The sequence below is a fragment of the Miscanthus floridulus genome, chromosome 9 (assembly GCF_019320115.1).
Source record: "Miscanthus floridulus cultivar M001 chromosome 9, ASM1932011v1, whole genome shotgun sequence".
Taxonomy (NCBI): domain Eukaryota; kingdom Viridiplantae; phylum Streptophyta; class Magnoliopsida; order Poales; family Poaceae; genus Miscanthus; species Miscanthus floridulus.
This window is the reverse complement of record NC_089588.1, coordinates 26,964,500-26,979,378: the sequence shown is the minus strand read 5'-3', so window position 1 is coordinate 26,979,378 and position 14,879 is coordinate 26,964,500. Positions and strand designations below refer to the sequence as shown.

Below are 14,879 nucleotides of genomic sequence, written 5' to 3'. Positions count from 1 at the left end.
ATTTCTCTGCTCCAAACGAAGAAGAATATGGAACCGTTTTGTTCGCACATGAACACGTCACCGTGTGCCCTGCCTGGCAATCATCTTAACAATTAATTTGGCTACTCAAAATTATGATTCAAGCCAAATTTGAGTGTCAACGCGTTTGACCAATCGATAAGGTCTCTTATTTATCTACGACCAAAGTAAAGCGTGGATCCAATCTGAAATACAGGTTTTTAAGAAAGCATGGAGTATATACTTAGTACAATTAGTACTTTGATATGAAGGTATTGTTTAGTTTTGATACCAATCGCCTTAGACTCAAATATCACTACTACAAAAATGATTTTAGGAGACTCCTTATTTTATTAACAAAGGCGGCACAAAATTCTTGTGTCTTGACAAATACTCGCCTAATTTCCGAGCTAGTCCTCAAGTTTACGGAGACTACCCAATAAAGTACTGCCTCTCAAAATCAACTACCGAGGTCTCCTAAGTGTCTACCTCTGAAAATGAGAGCCATCTTTAGAGGCGAGCCTCTTGCGTGGCCCATCTTTGTAAAAAAGCCCAACCCAATAAGAAACCCTAAGTATATAGCCCACATTTTAGCCGCCATCACCCACGGCTCTTCAGCCAGTCGGTCTCTCTCCAAACACACACACACACCAGCTAAATTCTCAAAATCAATCAAATTACCTCCATGTCCTGGTTTACAGTGGTTTTAAAGGATGGTTTGTCTTTTTTTAGTTAAAAAATCAATAAATACTTGGTAAGGTTCTTAAAACGCAAAAGCTGCCTCTAAGCTTTCAAATTTTTTGAAAACAATTCTAGAAATATATTGGGATATGACAAATCCAAATAAATTATTTAAACCTAATGAAAATAGAGGAAATTATTTCCTTGGCCCCAAAAAAAGTGTTGCTTAGTTTTTTGGCCCCCTTTTCTCACGAACTTGCTTATTTGGCCCTAAAACAAAATTTCTTTGTTTTCTTGGTCCCTTCCGTTAGTTTGATGGGCTAACTGTGTTAAGTTGTACGTGAAATGACTCTTTTACCCCTAGCTTGAAAAATAATTATTGAAAAAAATAAAAAATAATGATGCCATGCTTGAAAAAATATTATACCTTATTTTGAAAAAATTTGATAGAGGCAGCTGAAAAGACTTGTGAACTGTAGTCTTCGGCGCTAGGGGCAGAAGAGTCATTTCACATACAACTTAACACCGTTAGCCCATCAAACTAATGGAAGGGCCAAGAAACCAATGGAAATTCATTTTAGGGCCAAATAAATAAGTTCGAGACAAAAAAAGGCCAAGAAACTAAACAACACTTCTTTTAGGGCCAAGGAAATTAGATGCTTCAAAAATAGATTTAGCTCTATAAAAAACAAAAATAATATAAAAAATTCAAAAAAATCCCAACACATTAATGTTGAATGTATCGATGCTGGTTGCATATTATGCTTTTTCTTGCAAAAAGTTTTCAAAACATATTTGCATTCCAATGAGAATGTTTTAGGAATGTTTTAGATTTTCTACAGCTAATCTATTTTTGGCATATCTAGATATATTTTATGGGCTACAAATATTTTATTTGGAGTTATTGTATCATAATCAGTTTGTTAAATTTTTTTAGAAATTTTAAAAGCTTAGAGACATTTCTATGGTTTAAAAACCGTATCAAGTATTTATCGATTTTTACTAACGTAAAATGGTACAAAACCACCTTTAAAACTACTCGAAGCCAAGAAAATGAGATAATATGAATGGTTTTAAAAGTTAAGAGGGTAAAATATTTAGTTACAATTTAAGAAGAAAAATCAGACTACAAACAATAGTTTAAGAGGTAGAATATATTTTTTTCTTTCTTTCTTTCGCTACATTCCGATGAAAGGCCGCTCCTCAACAAAGCCAGCGCAGCCCAGATGCTCTCTTACTCGCCACAGCGCATGAGGCCCAATACTGACAGCCCACGCTGATCATGCCCTTCCAATTTCTCGGCCCACTGGACACGCTCCCACCATCACGCGGGACACGCCAGTTCCAATTCTAGCCGTTACGACCCCGAAGGTTCCAAAATCCATGGCGGCGGGCGAACGGGGACGCCCCGATCCCAGTGGCCAAGGGCGGCGTCGTGATCAAGCACATCTTCCTCAACGCGCCGCCGCCGGTGTCGAGCGCGGAGGCGGAGGAGGATCCGTGGGGGTGAACAAGGAAGAGGAGGAGGCCGGTGACGGTGGGGCGGCACACCGACTGCCACGTGCTCGTCGTCAGCCGCTTCCACCTCCATTTACAGTGCCGACGTCAACAGAAGCTGATCAGGTCACCGACCTCTGCTCTCCGTGGGACGCCGGCCGCTCTGTTTCCTTTTCCCCCTTACTCTGCATCCACGTATTGAGCTCGTGATCGCGGCGCTGACTCGATTGATCCGATTCCGCGGACTGGTCTTGTCTGCCAGTCTTTGTTTCAATTGATTCATGCTCGATCATTTGATTGAGTGCACTGGACATCGCTGCCTAATTCTCCTTTATATACTCGCAGAAAAACTTTCTTGTTGTTCTGGAGCTAGCTGTTGATTCCTTGTCGTCTAATTGTTTGATAAAATGCGCAGGAACCCAACATCCAGTTAGTGTCTGGGCACATGGATTCAGTGGACATGGAGACCCATCAGGTTTGTTCACGTCAAATATGTATTACTGAAGAGTGGAAACATTGTATGAAATGCTTATCGATATCTTTAGGGCTGCAATCCCTGTTTATTAATCTGGTAGCCTGAAACTGCAAAGTGGCTACTGATGCATCTTTTTTTTTTTGTATTAACCACGCAAGAAGAAGCTGTGTTCAGTGCGTTCGGCAAGATCGAGTCTGTCAGGATCTGCTCCAGGCTTCAGGCCAAGTTTACGAGGAGAGGAGCTGTTTTACAGGGAAAGGTCAATGAATTGGTTGACAAGTCAGTACATGTTTGCCTCTGAATTGTTGTTCTTCATCTAGTTAGTTCTGTACTTGCACTGGTCACTCTTTTGCCTGACTCTACATTGCTTCAGTGAAACTGATTTAAAACACATGACGCTTAACAGCTTTACGTTAAAATATTCCCAAATTACTGCGTGATATTGACGTGCTGATTGCATAACTGCCTAAATTTCCATATTGTTTTTGCAAGTGAGTTTCCTTTCTAAACCTTGTAACCTTTTAGTTCAGTGGCAATCACATTCATGTTGCTGAGCTTTTCGCATGCCCATGTTCTTTAGCATGTCAATGACTAAATGAGTGCATCTTGACTCTAGACCAATAGTGTGAGAAAAGAAACGTGGTCACAACATGACCGATAATAGTGTGAGAGAGCGTTTTTTTAATAGGTCTCAGACCAAACGCTCCAACAGCTAATTCACCCTTTTTTGCGAGAAGTTGGTCACAAGAAAAAACAAACATGGTCACAACATGTTTGTGAAGCCTTAAGGTTCCCAGCCAATTAAAAAAAAATGCAGTCGAGAAAATAATAGTAGACACCTCAGGAGAAATTAATGAGCTGACAATACAAATAAAATATGACAACGGAGCACATTAACCATTGTAAATTCCATAGTGTTCGAGTTTGTTCTCAGCACACCAATCCATACACATATAGCTTGGTTTTGTGTGGCAATCTGAAAATGCCAGTTATTATCACACATACGAAACCCAAACAGACCCAGCAAACCAGCACAAAGATGCCGTGTCCTTAATTTGACAAACATTATTACAAGAAACATAACACACTCAGACACAAAGCAGGATACAGCTCACAGAGATGAATATAATGGAGACGGCCACCTTAGTTGTGTGGATATGAAAAGAAACTCATGTGAGGTAGCAATGGATGATATGTGTCTTGCGCGACACAAACTCCGCCGGCGGCACATGCAAGTAGTAGTCACTCTGCTCCGGCAGCCTCATCTGCAGGTTGTGCCACCACTCACGTTCTCCGCTCACCTCCACTTTTGAATTGGGAAGTTCCTTCTTCAGGAGTGGGAGATGGTGAAAGGATTGGCAGCCCCGGACAAAGAGCTTCTCCCACTTTGGCGTATCAAACTGAAATGTAACATCATCATGGATGTGCAGCAGTTGTGGCAGCTCCTGGAGGTAGATCCTTTTGATGTTTGGGAATGGAGAAGGTGCTACCGCATATCCACGTTGTTTGTAGAAAATTGTCTTGAGGTTGGAGCAGAAGAGGATGACCAGAGTCTCTAGTGCAGGTAATGATAAACTACATGGGAACAATTTCTCCAGCCGTGGGCAGTGCTCCAGGTGAATGTGCTTTAGTAACTTCAAATGGAGAAACCCAGAATATGAAAGATCAGTAGGCTCCACCAAAAGTAGCAGGTTATTTAGATCGAAGACCTTCAGTCTCTTTAAGTATTGTAAATTAAGCCTCCTTGCCCTCTGAATGCATGATAAATGCTGCAGTCATCTGATGACAGCGTTGGAGCAGGCATTCTTCTAGCCACATGAGACTATAGTTGAGGTCTGTAAGGCATCTGACAAAAGCATCATCTGTAATGAATATTGAACTTGTGACAGAAAGAATATGCCTTAAGCCATTTGGGTACTGAGTCACCACTGATATCTCAACATGACGTTGCATTGGCTCAAGTTTCAACATGGGCATAATGCTAGCTGCCTCAGTAAATTGGACATCACGATAAGTTGAATGCCTCTGCATGCTGGCTCCACGTAGCTCAACTTCATTGTTCCATGGCCCCTTGCCTCTTACTACATTGCATGGCTTAACTTGGACAGTGAATGACTGATGAAACTGTCCTTCCTTGACTAACTTGTTAGCAGCATCTGCTCCGAAGCTATGAAACATTCTGGGGTCATTTATGTTGATCTGAGCTTTATTGGTAGTTTTCTCCTTTTGCTGATTTTTATCTCCACAAGTTTTCTGCTGGCAGAATATCTTCTGAATTAACATATTTGAATATCTTCTGTTAGCAGCATCTGCTCTCTTTGTGATGATTTTCATCTCCATAAGTTAGTTCCTGCTGGCAAAACATGTTTGGAATCTGATTATAATCATTTGCACAGTGAACCAAATAGAAAACCTTAGGAAACCGGACCAAAATATGCCATGGAAATCTCATGGAACAAGGTACACCCAGAAGAATTAACATGTTGAGGTGTGGTAGATTTGGGAGATTATGAGGGACCTCCTGAATAGCAGTTCCAGAAAGATCAACACCCTCCAATGCTGTAAGATCATCACTAAAGTTCACAGATTGGAGCTTGCTGCACCCACACAAGGACAAGCACCTAAGACCTAACCCATGGTCCAGAGAGTGAGAAGGTTCTCAGATTAGAATGCCCAAGGATCTTGATGTCATCCAAGCCCTCCCATGTTTGTATATAAAGATTTTCAAGGAATGGTAATATTTCCCAGAGAATCTGAAGCGTTAAACCAATGCAGTTAGAGATATGTAGCACTTTGAGGCCCTTGGCTTCAGAAATGGACATTAGGAGTGACATCAATAACTGCAGGTTGTTGATTAGCTTGAGTGTATTCAGGCTTTGCATTTTTTGGAACATGTGCTCTGGAAAAGAGGTAATCTGAGTCCCCTCGACATGAAGAACCAACAGATTTGACAGTTGAGCCATGGAAGGAGGTAACTCTTTGAGATTGGTGCAGTTACCGAAAATGAGCTCCTCGAGACGACATTTCACAGAAGAATTCAGAAGGCAGGGTGGTGAACTTTGAGCCTGATAGGTCAAGGTAGTGCAGATTGCTCTTGTTACTGCCATCTTGTTGTGTTAGCTCAAACAAGGGAACCCCATTCATATCTAGGACTTGAATGTTTTCCAGATGAGCAAGTGATGTTGAGTTTGAAACAGTTAAAGAAGCAGAAAAAATATGCTCTAGAAAAAAGTAAATTTGGAAGGACCAACTAATCCCACAAAAGGGCCCATCCCATTTAATTGTTTGGCACTTTATGAAGTTGCGAGCCGTCGTCCATACATGGTAAGATTAAATAAAAAAAACAGAAAGCCAAATGATAAATCTGTAGCTAAACACGCCACGCACGGCAAGCCACAAAGCTCCCCATAATTTCTGGAAATCAAAGACCCTTGAGGCACACAGATGGGCCTAATCTGCAAAGAAAATAAAACAGAAATTCAGTCAACACAATGGAGTGGGCATAGGAAATCAAATTCTGCCGTTGCATCGGTCATTCTCAATGAGGTTCACGCCGATGTGTTGACACTAATAATCAAAGTACAAACAACACTAGCTATAGAGACAATACTGTATGATATGATAATTTAAAACTAATAGTTTTACTGAAATTGTACCTGGTTTCTGGCGAGACAGCATTATTGTGCCCTTTCAGTTGAGGAGAGTGTCAATATTATAATGTCAGATTTGAATGCGACAGCGTTGAGAGATTGGAACAACGAACAAGCCTGAGTGTGTGAGGTGTGAGGTGCTGCAAAAAAAACAAGTATGGATGCTTTTCTTTTCATACAGCTGGATGCATGGACAAGTAAGGAATGATGCTCCATTTATCTTTTGATGAGAAAGCTCGGCATGCATGCCATGTTATGATGCGATGATGCAGACCACAAGCAAAGGGACAGAGGAGGACACTGCTTTTCACCTCGTCAGTCAGGCTCTAAAGGAAAAGGTAAAGAAACGCTCAAACAAAGACCATGTACGAAGTTGAATGAACAGGTAAAACGGCATGGATGAAAGCAAAGTTATTTAAGGGACCTTAAAAGGCGCGATGGGAATGGGACGGATGCTGGGTAAGGGCTGAACGGCAGACCAGACAGACTGCATGGGGGAGGACAACAATTGCTTTCGCTCTGCCACGACCGTGACCAGCCGACTATAACCTGCAAATAAGCTGTTTTACTTGTGTATTGAATAATGCTGGTTCAGTAGAACCATAGCAGTAGTTTAGAGAAGGCGACAACTATATATATAATAAACAGAACTTCCTCAGGTGGCGGTCGGACTGCAGCGCCGAGAGCACCACGTACGTGGACTGCTGCACCACGGCGACGTAGTAGATGATCCCCGTGTACCAGACCGGCACGATGCGGATGAGGCACTTGACCTCCTCCACCTGCTGCACGCTGCAGAGCCTCCAGGGGTCGGCGAGCGCGGCGCCGCCGGGGCGCACCTCGTCCGGGGACGCCACGATGGCCGCCTTGTCGAGGCAGCGGAACTGGTCCGTGTGCGCGAGCTTGGTGACGATGGCGCTGGTGTGCGGCGGGTCGAAGAGGTCCTGCTTCGGGTCCTTGGGCTGCTTCAGCGACCGCTTCTTGAGCGCGGCCGCCAGCACCTGCACGACGCTGGTGAAGGGGCTGCCCTCGGGCGTCACCCGCACGTAGAGGCGCGTGCCCATGAAGAAGAGCACGCATGCCAGGAACATGAGCGCCGTCGGGATGCCCAGCCCGATGGGCCAGCTCACGTTGCTCTGCACGTAGATGATGACGGTGGCGGAGATCATCATGGCCGCCGTGAAGGTGAAGTAGTACCAGTTGAAGAAGCTGTTGATGCCGCGCTTGCCTGACTCCGTGGTGGGGTCGAACTGGTCCGCGCCGAAGGGCATGCTGCAGGGGCGGATCCCCGCCGAGCCCAGCACCAGGAATGCGAAGGCGATGAAGAGCACCGCGAACTGGTACGACGTCGCCTTCTCGCAGGTCTCGCCCACGCCGCACTCCGGCGGGTGCAGGCTGTCCGCGCCGGCCGTCAGCGTCAGCAGGAACATGCCCTGGTGGTGGATGCATGGAACCAACGAGTGAGCAGCATGCCAACATTGAAGCACGTCTAAGACAGAATCACGAGTCTTTGGTCATGGGCTCATGGCCCACTTATGCTCCCTAGTACATGTAAAGCCCATTATGGATCTCTCCTTTCTGCCCCAACGGCCCAACTCTCGAAGCACATGCTGAAACGACAAAACCGGCCTCGTCTTCCGCCGTGGCCACTGCAATGACTCAACCGCCGCCGGCAACAGGACAAAGTGTCACCGGCGGAGCAAACCAGCAGAGGAGGCGAACCTCTAATTGACGCCTGTCATGGTCTGCTGTGTCACGTTACACGAATGGGATTGAGCTATGGAATGGATGGCCCACGGTCTAGACTTCTAGTCTATCTAGTTAGTTAGAGATAACAAAAACAATTAATCTCCCCCGTCGTGGCCACGTTCTGGTGTGGAAAATAAAACCTCGATCAATACTAGTAGTACTTTTATAATAATAATTAGGTAGCATGTCCGTGCGTTGCTACGGGACAACTAAACTTTTGTACTAAAAATACACGGATCGCACGATAAGATAACAATACTGTAAAACATTAAACTGATATTTAATCCAAAAAGCAAAGTTTATAAAATTAACAGTCACTAAGAGCACGACACCGCAGGCTCACAAACTCTACTATATAGACCTTTTTGTAATATGGCTAAAATAATGTTTTATATCGGCAAAAAGTCTCCGATATTACAAACTAAATGAAGCAATCAAATATGTCAGACAAACATTGTTCAATCCACATATTTTGAACTTGTTTGACCAATGAAAATGCACAAAATGACTATTATATTAAACTAAATTCATGTTCATCATCTATTCAAAGTGCATGTCACAAGCGTGTAAATAATTTCAATATTATTTAGTTCTCTAAACCTATGAGACGCGACACGGTATCCTTAGCAAATTCTTGAACTCGGCGACGTCTGGCTTCATCAACAAGCAGACGATTGCGTAGGCCTATAAACAAATAAAAAACTTTTGGGTCAGTGTTGTAGTCAATAAATTAAATCAATGAATTACCCCAAAAGAATCTTACTTTGAAAATCATACGCCTGATTACAAATAGGACTGAATACAAATTCACTAAAATCGTCAGTAGTGGTCACTCCGCCTATCATGCACGAGCAAAAAAAAATGTAATAACTGATACTTTATTTAGTCAATACATATGAGGACATCAGTGATACAATACCTATCTTTCTATTCATTTGTACATGGAGATTAGCTAAAATGCGCAACTCTGATGCCGCTCGCCGCCATTCCGATAAGTGACGGCATATGTGTGTATACTTGACAGTTATTATGATGCCGTGGTACCTACGAGTTACAAAATTGATTAGTATCAAACAATAAAAAATTGATAGCATGGAGCAATGATAAAATTTTCAATCTAAGTACCTTTTATTCATCAGCATCACATATCTGTACGGTCGCATCCGCACGTCATCCCTTCCTCAAATATTAGACACATGCACAACTATACCAATGACATCTACAAACGCAAACGATGGTTATTAATGGAATATGGGCATGAACAGTTAACTATGTATTTTTAAATATAGGCGTATGAGGTATACCTGCAAAAAAGTACTCAGCTTCAGCGTATACATCCTCGAATTCCATAAAGGTATGAGGATACTGACAAATCCATAGCTCTCTCGGTGGTGCATTAGCCATACTTTGTGGAGATAGAACCACAAAGTAGTCGGCACATAAACGAAAGATGTAGCCCAACGGACCAACATGAGTAGGCGCGAAGCCAACTCTCATGAAGTCATAACATTCTCCTACACGAAGCAAACGGTCGAACCTCATGGTTTGGTCGTCTTACGCAACCGCTTCCATTTTGGTTCCCTATAAGAATATTAGATCCAACAGATAGATAACAATGGTCTGTAGAAAAAAAATTAGACATGGTCCAAAAAGATGAGCTCAAAATGCACCTACTCATCCTTCAAAATTACACGCAAATATGTATCACCATGGTGATGTCGTACGTTGCCTTTCCAAAAAACCATGGCACTCACATCCCAAATGGAAGATATGTGTTCCATTCCCACTTCATGGAATTCAACCCATCTACAATCCCGTCCGTGTCAATCAAAATGATAAAACACATGAGTAAACCTATGTTGACAGAAAATGATTGCCTCGATCAATTACAAGATAAATGTAACGTAGTTACCTGTAGATGTGTGTATCGGTGATTGCTGGTGGCGGGTCAGCGTACACCCTCTTTTTGTTTTGAGCGAGCGACAGCCAGAACCCATATCGACAACTGAGAAACCAAAATCATGAAAAATATACAGGATGACATTAGTCAGTCTGAAGGCGGGCCAGCGAGGCCACCATCGTCAACGCCCCCAAGAAGCACTCCGCTGTGCTGCGCTACCTCGGCGCCATCGATATTTTTCCTTTCTTTGGATACAGTGCTTGCTATTTGGGGGTGGGGATAGATTAATTGTCTGCACCATAATTTTTATACAGAAACTCCGAAACATAGAGCTAAAATGATTTAATTTGGAATTTTGTGCTCATGACAATATAGGAAAATAAAAGTTTTCATTAAATTAAAATTCATCATAAGGTTTAGCCACATGTTTGTGCATACATGCCCTTGCATTTGATGTATTTGATTGAGTGGTTTTGATTGAAAATTTAAAATAGTTAGAATTGCTTTTGTAAATGAAAATGGCTTAGAAGTAATAGAAAAGAGAATTTGAAAATAAATGTATTTTTTTTTAAAAGTTGTAAAATTTATTTTTGGGAACTTACCCAAAATTGTTTATTTTTATTTGAACTAAAAAATGTATTTTAAACCGTGTTCAAATTTGATTTGGTTCATATTTGAATTGGATTTGAAAAAAAAATAGAAAAGGAAAAAAAACGAATTTCCCTTCTATTTTTTTTCCTTCCTCCACTTTCGGCCCATAGGCCTGCTCCCGCTCCTACCTCGCTGTTCCAGTCGGGCCGCTTCCAGTTCGGCCCATCTCCCGCGCCGCGCGCTCCGCAGCGGCCCAGCCAGACGCCAGCGCCGCGCCTTCTCTCTCTTACCCGCTGACACCCCGGGCCCAGTCGTCAGCCCTTTCTCCTATCTCTTGTCGCCGACACGGACTCTTCGTGGTGGCCGTGTCCGTCTCCGCCTCCACCCCGATTCCTCGCGGCTTGACGTGACCCGCACGCCGAGTTGCCCTATAAAACCTGGATGCCCGCGCCGTCAAATCCGTGCCGTCACCGAACCGGACTCCGCCGCCGCGCCGAGTGTCCGCGTCCATCCCGTCCTCTGCCATGCCTTGCGCGCCACACCTTTGCCCCTCATAAATAGCAGCCGCACCAGCGCCGCTTTCCCCAAACCCTAGTGTAGCATCGCCCGAGCACAAGCATCACCGTCCTGCTTACGACGGATCTTGCCGAGGAGCCAGTCACCCGCCGCCACAGCTGTGACCATCGTCGGAAGCCTCTCCATTGACCCGAGCAAGTTCCCGAGCATCACTTGGTGGTAGTAGATCTCCCCGATCTGTTTTATTGTTTCCCCTTGCTTTCTGGGCTGCTCACCCCGTCGCCGAACTTAGCAGGAAGTCGCCGTCCGCCTCGCCAAGCCCCACGCCGTTGCCATGATCTCACCGCCGACCTTAAGTCCAGGGACGGAGCCCAGTGGAGGCGAAATTGGGCTCCAGCCCCTGCTTGGCCGCTGACACATTCTGAAGCACTAGTATATTGACGAAGCAAGAACCACTGCAAGCTTACAAGTTACGTGAAGCAAGCTTAAATGCAGCAGCAGTAATACGTGTACAAGCTTACATTCAGCAGCAGTAATACGTGTACTCCTACTTGCTAAGCAGCCGCAACTGATGGGACGAGTTTGTGTCGTCACTCGTCAGGCCTCTGCAGCTCCGCTTTACATCCGGCAGCCAAGTTACTGTAGCACAACCGAATAATGGTCCCCCTTCATTTTATACCACGCTCCGCCACTGCTTAAGTCCCTTGGTGAGTTCTCCGTAGTCCTCTCTACCTCTCCGTTCTTTTTCCATTAAAAACCAAAGTCTGGAACCCCGATTCCATGAACTCCAGCGAGCAAGTAGCCCGGCCGTGCATGGCTTTGCCCTGTTCCAATCTGCTGGCTAGCTTGATGACATCATATGAGGTCATGCATGAGTTTTGTGGCCATTTTTCTTTAAGAAAACAAATCTTGAAATACAATAGAAATACACATCATCCTGAGCCGTCCGTTTTTAGATCAATGGCCCAGATTAAAACATACCCCTTTGCTGTTCATTTTGCTAAAGAGACCCTGTATTTTCAGAAAATAAACCTACAGTCCAAAACATGTTTACAGATTTTGATTTCTTCGTTTGAAAGCGTATTTTGTTTCGGTTAAGTCTAAAATATGTTTTCAGCTATTTACAAAATTGCCACTGATTTTGTTTTAGCCATAACTTCTCCGTTTTAACTCCGATTAGATCCGTTCAACTTGCGTTAGGTTCGTAATTTTATAATCTACATGTTTATACTACTGTTAGATGTGTTTTCAACTTTTAAAATTCATGATTAGATTTAATCTATTATTTTATTAAAGGAAATCTTGTTTAAATCATCTCTTCTACGTTTTAACTCCGTTTTAGCCCATTCAAGTTGCGTTAGATTCAAAGTGACGAGATCTACGCGTTAGTAACAGTGGTTACCATGTCGCTATTTCTAGAATTTTATGGTTTAAATTCTAATTTGAATAATAATTATGCAACTGGGTTTTGTAAATAAAATATGATTTGTTTTACCTTAGTATTATAATTCAAACTTAAATTTGACTTAAATTATAATCTCTATAAAATATCTTATATATATTTTTATATAATTAAAACACATGAAACTAATAGTTTTATGAGTAGATCTTTCGGTAGATGTATCTTTTTCACCGTAGCTCCGATTAGAGTGCTTTTCGCGTCTGTGTGTTCGTAGCGAGACGTAGATTCGTTTTACAAACTTTTCATTTTGATTTTATGATTGGTGTACTATTCTGATTTAGTTCTATTGTTTGCTCCGTGTATGATTGTATGGATGCTTGTGTGGTGCTTTATGATTACATCTAGTCGGTGAGATATACGTGGTGATCAAGAAGAAGAAGGAGAAGAAGAACGTTGAAGATTAAAGCTTACCGAAGGATCGGTGTTTAAGGCAAGTATAGCATGGGATCATCCTTGTTGTCCTATTCACCTTTAATCATTTAATTCATATGGCATGTGTCTACCTTGACTACCACTAAGGATATCCTAGTCTTTTGTACTTGTACCTTGACTCCTATGGGGTATTGCATTGGGTAGTATGATGCTAGTGCTCAACTACAACCATGATCTTGTAACTTGACTAATGGTATATGCAATAAACACTAAAAGATGCTTTTTAGCAACATGGAACAAGGGGGCTAGAGCATTGGGCTGTTTTTATGGTGCTCTAGATTCCTCTCCCTAAGGACTTATCTGTAAGTAATCATCCGGGACTTACAGTACAGCTGTGAGGGCTATATGGCTCTGGCTTTAGCTCAGTATGAGGACCTTTTCTAGCTTGTTAGTGGTTACCTTTATTGGCGTAAGAATGGCTTGACGAATTGGGTATAGGACAGCCTCTATCCCCTTGTGTATAGGCTGCGTGTCATTGTGCCAACGGGAAGGGGGGTTCCTACATCTGTTTGACGAGTGAATCTAATGACCCTAACTTGTTAGACGAACCTTTGAAAGGCTTCATAGTGAACCCTGCTGACCTTTCTTGGAAGTGGGTCAAGAGATTAGCTACCTCGGGAAAAAGGGTAAATCACGACTCACAGTGAAAGTGTACAACCTCTGCAGAGTGTAAAACTGGTATATCAGCCGTGCTCGCGGTCACGAGCGGCCTTGGAACCCTTATGGAAGAGATGATCACTAATGGTTAATGATGCTGAACACGGATGATACTGATGATGAATATGCTCATTAATAATTACTGTTTATGCTATTCATTATTCATGTTTACCTGATCATATGTTTATGGGCTTGTGATAAACTTGTTGCTACTCAATTGCTAAAAGATGACTCATTAAAAGCTAATCGCAGTTAAACTAGTGTCAGCCTTTCGAGCCTCATGAACCCCATGTTATATTTGTTGAGTACGACATGTACTTACGCTTGCTTTACTTTTTAAATCATTGGAAAAATCCCAGATGGGTACCAGATTGCTAGTTTGGAGGAATTAGGCTTGTGATCAACCAGTCAGTTGTCCCTGTGGATTTGGAGTCTTCGCCTGAAGATCGGAGTTGTCTTTCCGCTGTCTATACTCTGAGGTTATAATCTTTATATTAATACACTATGTATTTAAGCATTGTCTTTTGATATTACCCTTATTTGTAGCTATATGTGATATTTGACTTCCTGGGCTCACATATGGTGTGTATCTAGTTTTGTTCTTAAAACCGGGTGCTACAATTTAGGGTGGGGATAGATTAATTGTCTGCACCATAATTTTTATATAGAAACTCCGAAACACTGACAATGATACCGAGCCATATTATACTTGTGTGGTATAATACATCATACATGCCACATAGTACTTCCAATCTTAGTCAGGCAATTGTCACTGCCATGGGGATGGCCCGTGTGCTCGTCGGCCACCAGGTGTGGCGCCCGCCATCTCGTGGCACACTGGTGATTCCGCCCCTACTCCTATATGCTATTTGTGCCAAGCACGTGAATAAGAAAATAGCCGACATGCATGCTAGCGGTAGGGGCCTGCAAGGCCGCAGCAACCGAGAGTCTATCACCATCTGCGGCTATTGTCTTGCCCTTGCTAAGAAGCTAAGGTCACAGGCATGACAGCCATGGGTACAGATCCGAAGGGAGAGAATAGAGAAGGACCGTGGTGGCATGGTGCATCGAGGACGTGACACGAAGGCCATTCAACATAGACCGGTGAGGAACTCATAGTGGGTTCAAAGAAGAGATGTCAGTCGTAGGCAGACGGTGGGCAGCGCCAGGCCAGGGCCGAGCACCTCGTGGTGTCATGGTGCAACAAGATGGAGCGAGAACCGCCGATGCCGGCGTATCAATTGCTGAACAGAGTGGCGATCAATCTGGTGC

The 14,879-nt window shown here is 43.2% G+C and overlaps 1 protein-coding gene and 1 long non-coding RNA gene across 3 annotated transcripts; one reads left to right on the top strand and one right to left on the bottom strand.

Annotated features, from left to right (window-relative positions):
* Positions 1–2,029: 2,029 nt before the first annotated feature.
* LOC136481610 (uncharacterized) lies at positions 2,030–3,062 on the top strand. 2 transcript variants are annotated; one of them, XR_010764794.1, is made up of 3 exons: positions 2,030–2,301; positions 2,591–2,650; positions 2,812–3,062. It is a non-coding gene; the product is annotated as an uncharacterized lncRNA (long non-coding RNA). The 2 variants fall into 2 exon arrangements; XR_010764795.1 differs by having other exon boundaries at positions 2,809–3,062.
* A 3,852-nt stretch (positions 3,063–6,914) lies between these two features.
* Positions 6,915–7,855, bottom strand: LOC136481609 (protein NRT1/ PTR FAMILY 2.10-like). Its single transcript, XM_066478946.1, has one exon. The coding sequence runs from the start codon at positions 7,728–7,730 to the stop codon at positions 6,930–6,932; it is 801 nt and encodes a 266-aa protein (XP_066335043.1). The 5' UTR covers positions 7,731–7,855; the 3' UTR covers positions 6,915–6,929.
* Positions 7,856–14,879: the final 7,024 nt, after the last annotated feature.